Genomic DNA, 14,989 nt, shown 5'->3' with positions numbered 1-14,989 from the left:
ACATCAGTCAGATTTTACTCCTGAGAGAGCACATCCAGAACTTCGTTAACACATAACCCACCCTAGAAATGAGTGGATTAGCTGGAACATGTTTAAAGATGTTTTCAGTCCAAAATACTTACACTCTGAACAATACATACAACACAGGGTTGCATAGAATGATATACATTGTTAATAGAATCAACACTTCTTTCCAATTAATGTACTTTATTATTACATAATACATATGAAACATATACAAGTTAACGTACAATTTAAATGGTATGAAAAGGCTCTTTTAGCATATTTAGGGGGGGGTGTAGAGGTAGGGTTTCCACCTGGTTGGTATTTAAGGTAATGTAGGCTGTTTGGCCATTGCTGGTATTTTCAAATACCAGCAATACAAACACTGGTGTTTTTTTACTGGATGGACTCTGTCAACTCGGTGTTCTATATGAGACCTCAATTTCGTACTTTTGGATAAGCTAGTAGTCAAATGATAACAATTTTAGAATGCACTTCTTCTGTGATGCAGACAACTTGTCACTTGGCCCATTGAGTGAGCACTCAGGAGGGCAGGCTCCTCAGTCCAGTGTCCCCAAACTGTAGTACAACCTTCCATATTAAAAGATGAACACATTTTGAGTAGTTTTTTTTTTTTATTATTATAATTATTTAGGGATTTTCCCTTTCTAAATGCATTTTATTTTTTCTCTTATGTCACTCCCTGTGAAGTCATACATATATAATTTATTATGCAAATTAGCATGGCTAGTATGTTTCCATGAAAGGTGGTTGGAACCTTAGCTGTGGTGGGGAGGGTGGGAATGTATATCCAAAACGGGGCATTTATAAGCAAGATGAACATAAAGGCTTAGACAGTGTACAAGATTCAAAACAGAAAGGGCCAGCAAAAGCTCACAATTCCTATTATTTCCATTATATGCTTGATGGAAACTGCATTGAGTAGAGATACGAAACAAAAAAGGGATGGGAGAATGTTGGTGAAAATGGATTTTATTTTAAAAATGTGTCTATAACGTCTATTCTGTTATCAGTTTGGATATGTTTGCCTTAAATTTGAAACTCACTTTGAATTTCCATCTATTCTCATTTTAGTGAATATTCCTTTCTGCATTTTTTTCGTTTTTTGTGCAGCAAATGTTATTGGATGTCTTAAGTAGTGTCTTTCAATAGGCTACTTCTACTATATATGTATCAGAATTGAGTGATTGTCCAAAAGATGCCCTCTAAATAGAGTCCTGGAATGTCTTGACAAAAAGTGCTTTATTCTTGTCAAACACAAAGATATCAATCTTACTGCTTTTTGGGGCATACTTGTTGAATTATGGGGTTGATGGCTGAGTTGATTCCAATTTGTTTTAAATGTTCTATGTGGCCAAATGAGACAAGTGAGGTTAATACTTATGGTGTGTGCTAGGATTATTGTTATGTTAATTATGAGTAATCATCTATCCAACTCTCTTATGTAGTAATCAAGTCACGTGAGCTGACAAGGTTCTTCACAGACTATTTGAAAAACATAACTTAGTTAAAACCAAAATGCAGAAATCATTTAAACAGAGATGGCACCTCAATACCCACACATTCCTTCCTTTAAGTCACATAATACAGTGATCTACATGGCAAAAAAAAGATCAGCTTGCAAGGTTTAACAATTGTAGGTTTGGTTGGTACTTCAGCATTCATCAATATAGTCCAGTTGATGAGGTAAAGCCATTCTTTTCACATCTATAAAAGAAAGAACAATAGTTCTAAATACTAAAAATGTGAAAATAAAATAAATATATTTTTTTAGAATGTTGTGTCTGTCTGTCTATTTGTCTGTTTGTCTCTAGGTTTATACATCTTCCCCATAATTTCAAGATGTATTTTAAAGAAAGTCCGTACTCATAGTTTGGCAATGTACATTTTATGGCTTTTTTTAATTTTTTTAATTTTTTTTTTACATTCCAGGCCAAGAAAAAGTGCATCATTGTATTCACCTGATTTATTTGTGCCATTACTGAAACTGTATTTTTCCATCTGTGTTATACAGTGTTTAAAGTCTGTCACAAAGAAAAGTTTATACTTACCAGAATCAGCAGGTGATGTTTTCACAGAAAGTAGTTTAACACTCTCCTTGTTTTGGGGTGACCTATTACAGTAAGAGAAAATGATAAAATTATATATAACAACATGTGTGTATTAAGTATATAAATATAAGCTTAGCTTCTAATCCTTTATTTTTTATTTTTTATTATTATTAAATAATCCCATGATCACAGGGGTTTACTCACAACAAATGTATTGTGAACTGTAAATTTAAGGACAAATAGCCAAGCTGGAATAATAGGTGGAATTAGAGATTTTCTCTAATACAGGTTTTTGACCAAAATATTAGATTCCCTTACCCAATTTCCACAGTTCCAGTTTAGGGAATACACTTTAGTGCATTTTGTTTAGTACTCATTGATTAATTTCCAAAAATGTAATCAGAGTCAACATCTTCAAACTACAAACAAGATAATGGATGCCAGTAACAAAATGTCTGACTGCAGACCCATTTGATGCAATTAGCCATGTGTTTGCCAATTTATATGCAGGGAATTGCCTGCAGAAGAAAATAGGTGTTTGAAGAATTCAGTTGGAAAGACACTTTTTTTTTTAAAATATACTGTTGTTTCATATTTAACCTTAACAGACACTTCAAATGTATTAACTACGGTAAATGAAAATCAAAACTGTGACAGCCAGCTCTTGCAAATGGCAGGTGGCAGATCACCAGATGTTGTTGAACTACAGTGGATCTACTATTTGCCCCTGCATTGCTTGCTAAGAAACGTTATTGAGTGAAGAGTGGTCCCCAGGTTTTAGGTGATACATATGCCGTCTGTGATGATTTGTCCTTGATTGTATCACTGGTTATATAGGTGGTAATTTAAAAGGTAGGAACTAATTAAATATCTGTATAGTAACTAAAATAACACTATAGTCACCAAAACAACTTTAGCTAAATTGAGCAGTTTGGGTGTAAAGATCATACCCTGCAGTCTCACTGTTCAAATCACTGCCATTTAGGAGTTAAAGCACTTTTGTTTCTGTTTATGCAGCCCTAGCCTCACCTATTCTGGCTGTGGCTGACACAGCCTGCATGAAAACTAAATGGTTTGATTTTCACTCAGTTTCAATCAAGTTATTAACAATGAAATTTGTTGAAATTTTAAATTAAACAGAATTTGCAATAAAGGAAGTGTAAACATTAGATGACTCTTTACAGGAAGTGTTTAGGAAGGCTATGCAAGTCACATGCGGGAGGTGTGACTAGGGCTGCATAAACAAAGTGATTTAACGTCTAAATGGCAGAGAATTGAACAGTGAGATTGCAGTGGCATGATCTATACACCAAAACTGCTACACTAGGCTAAAGTTGTTTTGGTGACTATAGTGTCCCTTTATGTGCTAATAGAATGCTGTATGGAAGTGATTATTTGCACCTTTATAGCACAATGGAAGGTTTTGTGATCACATTCTCATATTTACATACAGCACTAAATGGCTAAATTCTCTTACAAATACAGACATATGAAAAGACCATATTTTCATATTTGTGAGCACTATATTTATTTTAATTATAGAAAGAAATGTTTTAGTGAAAATTGTAAAACATTTATAAAATGAATGTATTATTACAGGTTAATTATGTATTTTCAATTGGGTACCTCAATGCATTGTGTTCGTAATATATTGGCAAAAAACGCATACTTACACTTTAGAGCCAGTATTCTCTGCAGCTGAAATAAAACAATTTGTCAAACAGTTATCACAGTCATTTTACAACACAAATAAACATCTAATAGACATTATAACGTGATTTAATTATAGTTTTGCAACAAACTAGAGATTATGTTAAACTATGTGTAACCCATAAAAATATGCTACATTTTCAAAAACTGAATTTCACATTTTCTTCCTGTCTTTTTTTGCTACCCTGTGTTCACCTATTTTAAAATCCCCTCTAAACCTATAGCATCATTCCAATATCTCACAATATCCCACTTATTTCTATCTGATTGTGCTAAAAAATAAATAGAATTAAAATTTGGCCTGCTTAAGAAAATGCCATGGGCCACATTTATGGTCGGGAAGTACAAGTGAAATGCCAGGGGAACGTTTTGAAGCCTATCTAACATTATTTTGCTGATACAGTAGTAAAGTTAATTCATAAGAGTGAGGTGTTCTTATAGAACCAATCAAAATGGTAATGTAGGGTTGGATGGTACTTTGGTTTAAGGTTAGTGTTAGGATAGATTTACAGTTGTGCTCAAACGTTTGCATACCTTTGGAGAATTGGTACCATAATATGTACAATTTTTAAAGAATATATATTCATTTTTTAAAGAAAATATGAGTAAGCAGGCAAAATGCATTTCTTTTATTTCTTATTCATATTCAACTGTAGGTTATGACAGAATGTCACAATCCTAAAACAAAACATAGCAACAAAGAAAAACGAAAAAACCCCTGTTCAAAAGTCTGCATACCCTTAGTTCTTAATACTGTGTATTGCCCCCTTTAGCATTAATAACAGCGTGCAGTCTTTTGTAATAGTTGTCTATAAGGCCCCTAATTCTTGCGGGTGGTATAGCTGCCCATTTGTCTTGGCAAAATACTTCCAGGTCATGCAAAGTCTTTGGTCATCTTACATGAACAGCCTGTTTGTGATCTCCCCAGAGTGTCCTGATGATATTAAGGTCAGGAGATTGTGATGGCCACTCTGCCAATATTTTCTGATAACATGCTGCATTCATCTTGCAATTAATTTTCACAAGATTCCCCATGCCTTTAGGGCTCACCCCACCCAAAGCATCAGTGAGCCACCACCATGCTTCACAGTGAGGATGGCATTCTTTTCACTATAGCCCTTGTTGACCCTTCTCCAAACACAGCGCTTATGGTTGTGACCATAAAGCTCTATTTTGCTCTTGTCACTCCATTTGTGTTAGAAGCTGTGAGGCATGTCAAGGTGTTGTCAGTCATATTGTAACCTGGCTTGTTTCTTTTTTGTTGCATCGGCACTGTAAAGGCTTCTTTCTGGCAACTCTGACCATGCAGCTCATTTTTGTTCAATTATCGTCGTATTGTGCTCCTGGAAACAACTACACAATCTTTTTCTAGAGCATTCCTCCTGAGGTTACCTGTGGGTTTTTCTTTGTATCAAAACAAATATTTTGGCAGTTGTGACTGAAATCTTTCTTGGTCTACCTGACCTTGGCTTGGTATCAAGAGATCCCCCAACTTTGCTTCTTTTTTTCAATCACTTCTTAATAGGTGATTGAACAGTACTGACTGCATTTTCAAGGATTTGGATAACTTTATATAACCTCTTCCATTTTTATAAAGTTCCATTACCTGGTTACGCTGGTCTTTTGACGGTTCTTTTCTGTTTCGCATGGCTCAGTATCTAGCCTGCTCAGTGCATCCATGTGAGAGCTAACAAAATCATTGACTATTTATACACAGATACTAATTGCAATTTAAAAAGTCACAAGTGTGGGAAATTAACCTATTATTGAAGTTTTAACCTGTGTGTGTCACCTTGTGTGTCTGTAACAAGGCCAAACATTTGAAGGGTATGTAAACTTTTATTCAGGGCCATTTGGGTGATTTCTGTTATCATTATGATTCAAAAAAGGTGGGGCAGGGCCAGACCGCCGAGCTGGATGGCCGCAAGACAGATCAGCTCTGACAATTTAGCTAAATTTAAGCCATGAAACCATGATTCTGGAAGGCAATACTGACCAGCAGCGGCAGCCCTCGATGAGCGTGGGACACTGGATCCAGGGAGAGGCTGGCTCCTTGAGCTGCAGTCCCTTGGAGGAGAGACCTTCGTTATCCCGGTGGAGGCCTACTCCGGTGGTGAGCGGGACAGACGGCCGCTGCTCCGCTATCGCACCTAACGGTGCCCACCCAGGGACCAAGGCCCACGAGGAACTGGCCCCGTTTCCCCCCCTCTGGGCCGGGGGGGTGATCCCGGACCACACCCCGGGGCCCCGACCGCTATAAAGCCCTCAGGACAAAAGCGACATCACCACCATGACCCGCAGCCTCCATTAAAGATGGCGGAGGCCATGTGCGCCAGTGCCTATGGAGAGGGACTGCAAACTATCTCCCTGCACCACTTGAAACCTGCGCGGCACACAGACATCGCCAGACTTAACACCCGCAGCAGCCAGCCTGGCACACAAACTCAAGTGCCCAAGCATGATGCTCACCTTATGACCAGGGCCGCCACCAGAAATTTTGGGGCCCCTGACAAAGCACAAGGTCTGGCCCCCCCACGCCCCCCCCCTCATCCCCCTGCGCCCGGCCAGCCTCCCCCCGCAATGAATGCAGTGTGTGTTAGTGTAATGAATGCAGTGTGTGTGTTAGTGTAATGAATGCAGTGTGTGTGTCAGTGCAGTGGATGCAGTGTGTGTGTCAGTGTAGTCAATGCAGTGTGTGTTTTTGTCAGTGTAGTGGATGCAATGTGTGTGTCAGTGTAGTGAATGCAGAGTGTGTGTCAGTGTTGTGAATGCAGAGTGTGTGTCAGTGTTGTGAATGCAGTGTGTGTGTGTCAGTGTAATGAATGCAGTGTGTGTCAGTGTAGTGAATGCAGTGTGTGTTTTTGTCAGTGTAGTGGATGCAGTGTGTGTGTCAGTGTAGTGAATGCAGAGTGTGTGTTAGTGTAATGAATGCAGTGTGTGTGTTAGTGCAGTGGATGCAGTGTGTGTGTTAGTGCAGTGGATGCAGTGTGTGTGTGTGTGTGTGTGCAGTGGATGCAGTGTGTGTGTTAGTGCAGTGGATGCAGTGTGTGTGTTAGTGCAGTGGATGCAGTGTGTGTTAGTGCTGTGGATGCAGTGTGTGTGTTAGTGCAGTGGATGCAGTGTGTGTGTGTGTTAGTGCAGTGGATGCAGTGTGTGTGTTAGTGTTGTGGATGCAGTGTGTGTGTTAGTGTTGTGGATGCAGTGTGTGTGTTAGTGCAGTGGATGCAGTGTGTGTGTTAGTGCAGTGGATGCAGTGTGTGTGTTAGTGTTGTGGATTAAGTGTGTGTTAGTGTTGTGGGTGTAGTGTGTGTGTTAGTGTTGTGGAAGCAGTGTGTGTTAGTGTTGTGGATGTAGTGTGTGTGTTAGTGTTGTGGATGTAGTGTGTGTGTTAGTGTTGTGGATGCAGTGTGTGTTAGTGTTGTGGATGCAGTGTATGTGTTAGTGTTGTGGATGCAATGTATGTGTTAGTGTTGTGAATGCAGTGTGTGTTAGTGTTGTGGATGCAGTGTATGTGTTAGTGTTGTGGATGCAATGTATGTGTTAGTGTTGTGGATGCAGTGTGTGTTAGTGTTGTGGATGCAGTGTATGTGTTAGTGTTGTGGATGCAATGTATGTGTTAGTGTTGTGGATGCAGTGTGTGTTAGTGTTGTGGATGCATGTAAATGTAATGAAAGTTATTCCCCCCTCCCTGTTTCTTACCTGATTCAGGGAGGGGGGAAGATTATTTGATCCCTGGTGGTCCGGTGCCATTGTGGGGCCCCCCGCAGAGGGGGCCCAGCGAGCTGCAGCTATACTTTCCAGCATTTCCTCGCTCTAACTCCCGCGAGACGTGGTGTGCACGGCGCGCGGAGCGTTGCCATGGTAACCCATGGCAACGCTCTAACGGCCGCACGTCTCGCGGGAGTTAGAGCGAGGAAATGCTGGAAAGTATAGCTGCAGCTCACTGGGCCCCCTCTGCAGATACAGGGAGCCGGGGGGCCCGCGGCTGCACCTATATATAGCGATCATCGCTATATATAGGTGCAGAGAGTAATTGTGGGGCCCTGGACTGCCAAAGAAGTCCGGGCCCCCCAGGACCGCCGGGCCTGTGACAACCATTATGGTTGTCACCCCCTGATGGCGGCCCTGCTTATGACACTCACCATAAGACACTGGAGCCAGGCGGAGGGGACGGAGACACAGCCAAGCGTCACACATCATCGGAACACAGCCTGCGACACCCTACTCTCCACACAAACCAGCCTCCCACGCTTGATGCTGCAAATCACTCTCAGACAGCCACAAAGCATCACCCGACAAAAGCTCCTCAACGGCTCTGGACCCGACGAACAGACCGGCCTCTTCCACTGCCAATCTGGCGCAGAGACCTGAAATGCCTTACTGGGATACAGAAGCACAGGATAACAACGGAGGGCATCAGAGGCACACTCCTCTTCCCAAGCCTAGGAATCGGCTGACCGGTGACTTTCTGATGGGCAAGTCTTAAGATATAAACTGTTGTTATTCCCTATAATGTAAAAATGTGCTGTTTTGATATGCCATGTAAATGATTGTTGCTGCATTGCTTGCTTCAGCTGTCGTGGCGAAGTAAAGCTGTTTGTTATCCTAAGCACAAAAAATAAAGAATTACCAAAAAAAAAAAGGAGCCAAACAACTATGTGATAACAAGTAGCTTTATATGATCACTATCCTTCAATAAAATACATTTTTGCATGATCAGTCATATTTTAAAAATTAATGCCAAAAGTTCACAATTTCTGCCACGGTATGAAAACATTTGAGCACAACTGTAGACACAGGGTAAGTTTATGTGGCATTCAAGATGCTTTGAAGATTAACACCTATCAAATGGCAAAGGCAGAGTTGTAATGCAAATCTTTTCCACTGTCTATGAAAATTAAAGGCAGCCGTTAGATGTCGCATTATGTTATAATAACTTGCACCATTCTTAACAGTATTGTATTGCTGGGCTTGGATTACTGCAACACCAATATAATATATTGTTCAAGTTTTTTTTAACTTGGACCTTTAAAGCTCACATTTTAAAGTGATGTCTTTGGTGATTATTCCTTATTTAGAACCAAAAATACAGTTGTTTTACCTTGAATTATACATGACCTTTTGTGTCCATTATTTCTTACTATTCATCTCCCGGGACTTACACGTGTCCATTGGCAGATCACATAAACACAGGTCAAATTGTGTTGCCCTAGACCATGACACCAAGAAATAGAAAGCCCATTCCTATTTGTTCCTGTTGCATGTTCTGGGGCTTTAAGGTGCACTTTGAGTGAATGCCACATCCACTGCAATGAACAAAACATGTCAGGAGACTATACACAATTTGGAGTTCTAAACTAAAGTGGGAATTGTAGAAACTAACAAGAGAACTGCATGAATATGTAGATAAACCAGATTGGATAGGGAAATAACCAAAGATGGACTGGACTTTGGCATTGAGCCAGACTACTTTAATTCCATTGATATATGAGCTTTAGTGACTATAATTGGAATAGGTGAATTAGCTCAGTAAAACAGATATAAAGTAACAACACAACAATATATTTTTGGAATAATGGACTTTGAGTAGTTCAGTAAGAAAAGGTTTTACACCATACTGCAATGCACTGTTTTTATATTCATGCGTACAGGAGAATGTGGTCTCTTTTAGATATAAAAATATATAATGCTTGCCCCCTCTCCCGCCCCCGCTCCACCCTCTGAGGCCAGTCTGACTCCAGTGGGTGCCTTATACTGCTGAGCCCCGAGCGCACCATGGCAATCAATACGGCGATGCCCTCCAAACTAACCTGCATCTCGATCAAGTGCAAGGGTTTAAATAACCCAGCTAAGAGACACAGGCTCCTCCGGTGGGCCAACAGATCTAAGGCAGACGAGCTCCACCTCCAGGAGACACACTACGAAACAAACAAGAGCCCCTCCAGGGCCGACACTACAAAGAGTGCCACCTGGCCAATTCCCCCCCCCCCAGGGCAAACAAAATGGGGTGCCAATCTTGCTCCGCTCACCATCACAGGACACATGGACCCCCCAAAATATTATTTCACATCCGTGTATGCTACCATGATCCCGAACGCACAGTTCTGGACTACTCTGACCATGCAGACGAATCACTCAGCATTACGATCCCACACGCCACCAGACTATGGTCATGGCGACTCAACTCAACCCTCCTCCATGTCCCACATGTCAGAAAGACACTTCATAGGAAATAAATAATTTCACTACAAATAAAGACTGTATCCACTGATAGCTCCCTATGGTCCGCTCACAAAGCAGTGATCAGGGGTAGCCTCTTCTCGGCAGCTTTGGCCCATAAAAAAACAGAAACTCCCACAATTGGAATTCCATCTCACAGAACTCCAAAAGGTGGAACTTCTACACAAACACAACCGGACTCCGGACCTAGCAAAAAAACTCCAAACACACAGACAAGCCATCCAAACGTTCATGGCACAGGACGCCAGAAAAGCATTACAATGGATGAGGCAATTATTTTTTGAGAAATCCAATAAAGCAGAGTCCCTCCTAGCAAACATGACAAAAGACACAACACAAACACATAACTAATATTACAACCCCTGATGGCCAAGTACTAGACCTACCCAACCAAATCGCATCGTTTTTTTTTGATTGTGCAGATGATCACAAGATATGAACAGACGCCACAACAGCGTGTTGCAAGGATTACAGATATTATACAGTGGCATAGAAATTCGCACATTTTTTTTAAATATAGATAACTTGCGTTACTAAACATTTGAGTTGTCAGAGTGGTGAGTAGATGAATGACGTTCAGCAGGTTAGTTAAAGTACAAGAAGACACTTCACACATAGCTAGTGAGATGACTAAGACATTAGATTTGTATGCACATTCTATGTGTATGGGTGTACGATTCAAACAACGATTGTTAAGGTACATGCTATATAAAATGATGTCAAGTGTAGATTTCTCCACACTGCTTGAGAGTAACCACCAGGGGGCAGAGAGTCACTGAGCTTGTCGGACACAGCACATATGTGTACTTAGGCATTTTTCTATGCAGTTCTGCAGTAATAAAATCAATAATAGTAAAATCAGAAAACAAGGAGATGCTAAACAAAATAATATACAGTGCTAGAATTATGAGTATACACTGTTAGCAGCCACTTTGTTGCTCTTGCAGCGGTGCTGAGTCGGCTGGCGTCCTGGCCATGATCAAGTCCCTGTGTTTCCTGCCGTTTGCTTGAGGGCTGAGGTACTTGGTGGTCAGGAGTGTGCTCGGTCTTGTATTTCAGCTGGCATCAGCCTGGGGTCTAAGATGAAGCCTGCATGCTGTGTTCGTTACTCCTCTTTGTTTGGGTGAAGTGAGAATTCAAATAGGGTGCCCTCAGGACCGCCGGTAGCAGTGAGAGGTGTCTCCAATGCTGCAGATGGGAGCTTGTTCTCCGGCTTGTACTGGGCCCGGCGGACATCTTGGATTTTGCCGTGCGGTCTCTATTTGAGCCGTTCACCGCTCGGTTGGTAGGGGTGGTCTCTGCCCTTCCGGTGAGGTTCGGGATAACCCCCCGGCCCACAGGGGGGAGAAGGGGGCCCTCCGTAGGCGTGGGAGAGGACCCGCCGGACTAAGCACGGGAGATCGTCCGCCTCTCCCGCCAGAGCCTCGCGACAGGCCACAGTCCCAGCTGCCCAGCATACATCGCTGCCGGTAGGACGGGGGCCAACCCGGATAACGGGTGTGGTAGCCTGAGTCCCTCTTGCCTTCTTGTGGCTGCTGGATGAAAATTTTTCAGGGGAGAAAAGTTAATTTCAGGCTGGTTGTAGGAGTTTCACTCAGGAGCTGAGGTGCCCCACGTCCATCCAGCTTGGCGGTCAGGCCCTGCCCCATCGCAACTGTTTTTAACCAATTCTATACTTCCCTATATGACCACAATCCCCAGTCCAGACTACGCACAGAGGCCACGGAAGTAGCCATAACCCAATTTTTAGACATCATTCCTTCCCCATACCTTACAGATTAGGCTAGGGAAAAACTTGCAGCTCCCATCACCACAGAGGAGATTGTGGATGTGATCAAATCCCTTAAACCCAACAAATGCCCGGGTCTGGACGGGTACTCTGGCCTCTACTTCAAAACATACTTGGCTATCAGGGCCGGTGCTAGGATTTTTAGTTACACATGCGAAGATGCATTTTGGCGCCCCCAACTCTCATTAAAAAAAAAAAAAATGCATCTTCACCTGTGTGTCTTTCCTCCCAAGCCACAGGCACACAGGCATCATTTTTCAGTCCCACAGTCAAAGTCATACAGGTACACTGTCATACATAGACAGCAATAATCATACAGAGACATACAGACACATACAGTCAGAGACATACAAGCAGAGACATACATGCATACAGAGACATGCAGGCATATAAAGACATACATGCATACATAGGCATACCGTCATACAGACACATACATACAGACAGGCATACAGAAACATACATACAAAGACATTCAGGCACATACATACAGACATACAGGCATAAAGAAACATACATACAGAGACATACAGGCATGCAGACACATACATACATACATACAGGCATACAAAGACATACACACATACAGATACATGCATGCATACAGAGACATAACGCCATACAGACACATACATATAGACAGGCATACAGACACATACATACATACAGAGGCATACCGTCATACAGACACATACATACATACATACATACAGAAACATGCATACAAAGACATACAGGCATACAGAGACACACAGACACACACATACAGAGACATAAAGGCATACAGTTACATACATGCATACAGAGACATATATACAGACATTCAGAGACAAACATACATCCAGTTACATACATGCATACAGACATACAGAAACATACGTACAAGACATACAGGCATACGGACACATACATACATACAGAGGCATACCGTCATACAGATACATGCATGCAGAAAAATACATACTCACACACACACACACACAAACTCACAGACACATACTTGAACACACACACACACACTGACAGACACACATACTCACATGCGCACACACACACTGACATACTCACACACACCGACAGACACACTCACACACAAACTCATAGACACACTTACACACACACTGACAGACACACATACTCTCACTCACACACACACACAGACAGACACACACAAACTCACAGACACACATACACACTCACACACACCGACAGACACACTCACTCACACACAAACTCATAGACACACTGACAGACACACACACTCACACACATACACACTGACATACACACTCACACAGTAATTAATAAAGTAATTAACAATACATTACATTTAAATGTCCCACCCAGCCTCCCTACCTGGAGAGCTGGCGTGGGTTTCTCATTGGTGGTCCAGTGGGGCTGCTGGGAGGCGTGCGGCACAAGTTGATTAGGAGGCGGCGAGGGAGCTCTCTGATCTCTCTGACCGGCTCCATCGCAGGCTGTTTTCTGATGCCGCGGGAGCCGGAATATGACGTCATATTCCGGCTCCCGCGGCATCAGCAAAAGGCGCGCGAGGGAGCCGGTCAGAGAGATCAGAGAGCTCCCTCGCCGCCTCCTAATCAACTTCAGCCGCCCGTCGCGCAGCAGCTCCGGGGATCCAGGAGGTGACCTGGCAGGAGGGAGCACTTCCACATCCTGGCTAGGTAGATTGACCTCCATAAAAATGAACTTACTTCCCCAGTTCCTATAACTGTTTCAGTCCCTCCCCATCCCGATATCCAAATCCGACTTCAAATCCCTCCAAACGCAGATTGTCAAGTTTATCTGGGCAGGAAAGTGAGCAAGGATAAAAAGAATCACACTGTACATTCCACATAAATTGTTTCGTCTTACCACCAATCGGCCAAACTAGCGCAAATACTGAACCTTAACGCTCCAGTGGGTCTCAAGTTACGCGTGGATTTGGAACATGACCTCTTTGGCAGGGAATTTCCCCTTATTGCATCTATGGGTACGAAAACAAGACAGACCCTGGGTCCCCCCAACCACACAAGCCCTGACGACATCTAAACAAATATGGGACAGAACAACATGCCAGAATTCAACACCACAGTGGTGTTGTTTATGTCAAGAACAGGATTCGATCCCCTTAAGGCATTAAAAAGGTCTTAAGGCAGCCCAGGATAAGCTCCAGGGTTAGCAGGGGATGCTAGTGAAGAGGTTTTATTTTGTTGCTCTGGCTTTAGCGTAGAGCACAGCGTTGGACCTGAATGCCACCCACTTCGACTGGGTTGTCCCTCTTTTTACAGAGTTGGTTGACGATTTCCATGGACACCTGGGTCCCCCAGACAATTCGAAGCTACATCATATGATTTAATTCGCACCCAGTCAGGTGCTTCCTCCCTCCTTTCTTACATGTGTCCAGGGCCCATAGGATTCTCATCGACAGGGAGATTAATACGCTTTTTGCCAAAGGTGCAATTCCGTTCACACCAGAGGGAGGCAGCTTCTTCAGCAACATCTTCTTTGTAAAGAAGAACACCGGAGACTAACGAACCATCATCAATTTACACAAACTCAACACATTCGTGGTCTATCGACACTTCAAGATGGAGGGGATCCATTTACTGCGGAACCTTCTGCTCAAGAATGTCTGGGTCACCTGTCGCGATCTGAAGGATGAATAACTCTAGGTCTCCGTCACTCCCTCGAGTCTGTGCTTTCTCCATTTCCTCTGGCTGGGTTGTCCCTGCCAATTCATTTGCCTTCCTTTCGGTCTCAGTCCGGCTCCATGATGCTTCACGAAGCTTCTGAAACCCGCTGTATCTCATCTGCGGTCCAGGTCCATGCATTGTCTTATCTACCTGGACCATTTATTGATTTTTTTCACTGCTCAACTACGATCTCAGATGATGTTTACCATTTCGCGAGTTACCTCTTTCTCAAGTCTTTACACTTCATGGTGAACAGAGAGTCACGGTTGTCCTGTTTGCTCGTTTCTGGGCAGACTAGATGGGCCGAATGGTTCTTGTGACGAAACCAATCTCGCCACATTGTATTGGAGGAGCCTGGTTGCCCGCCTGCTGCCTTTGGACTATGGCCCTGGGAGATTGGGCCCTTTACAAACAGTATTCGGCCCTAACAGAGTGCATGTCACTCATTCTGGCCCTTTAAATACAGTGGGGCAATTCGGTAC

The 14,989-nt window shown here is 42.7% G+C and overlaps 1 protein-coding gene across 2 annotated transcripts in view; it reads right to left on the bottom strand.

Annotated features, from left to right (window-relative positions):
• Positions 1-295: 295 nt before the first annotated feature.
• The window catches only part of LOC134614600 (endomucin-like), a 152,842-nt gene continuing 138,148 nt past the window's right edge, over positions 296-14,989 (bottom strand). For both annotated transcript variants that reach the window (XM_063458577.1, XM_063458575.1), the window contains 3 exons: positions 3,749-3,773; positions 2,076-2,137; positions 296-1,731 (listed from right to left, as the gene is read on the bottom strand). In XM_063458577.1, the coding sequence (XP_063314647.1) occupies positions 1,679-1,731; positions 2,076-2,137; positions 3,749-3,773 (140 nt within the window). In that variant the 3' untranslated portion in view covers positions 296-1,678. The remainder of the gene's footprint in view (positions 1,732-2,075; positions 2,138-3,748; positions 3,774-14,989) is intronic.

Source organism: Pelobates fuscus, chromosome 6, assembly GCF_036172605.1.
Source record: "Pelobates fuscus isolate aPelFus1 chromosome 6, aPelFus1.pri, whole genome shotgun sequence".
In the NCBI taxonomy this organism is placed as follows: Eukaryota; Metazoa; Chordata; class Amphibia; order Anura; family Pelobatidae; genus Pelobates; species Pelobates fuscus.
This window is presented reverse-complemented; position numbering and strand designations above follow the sequence as displayed.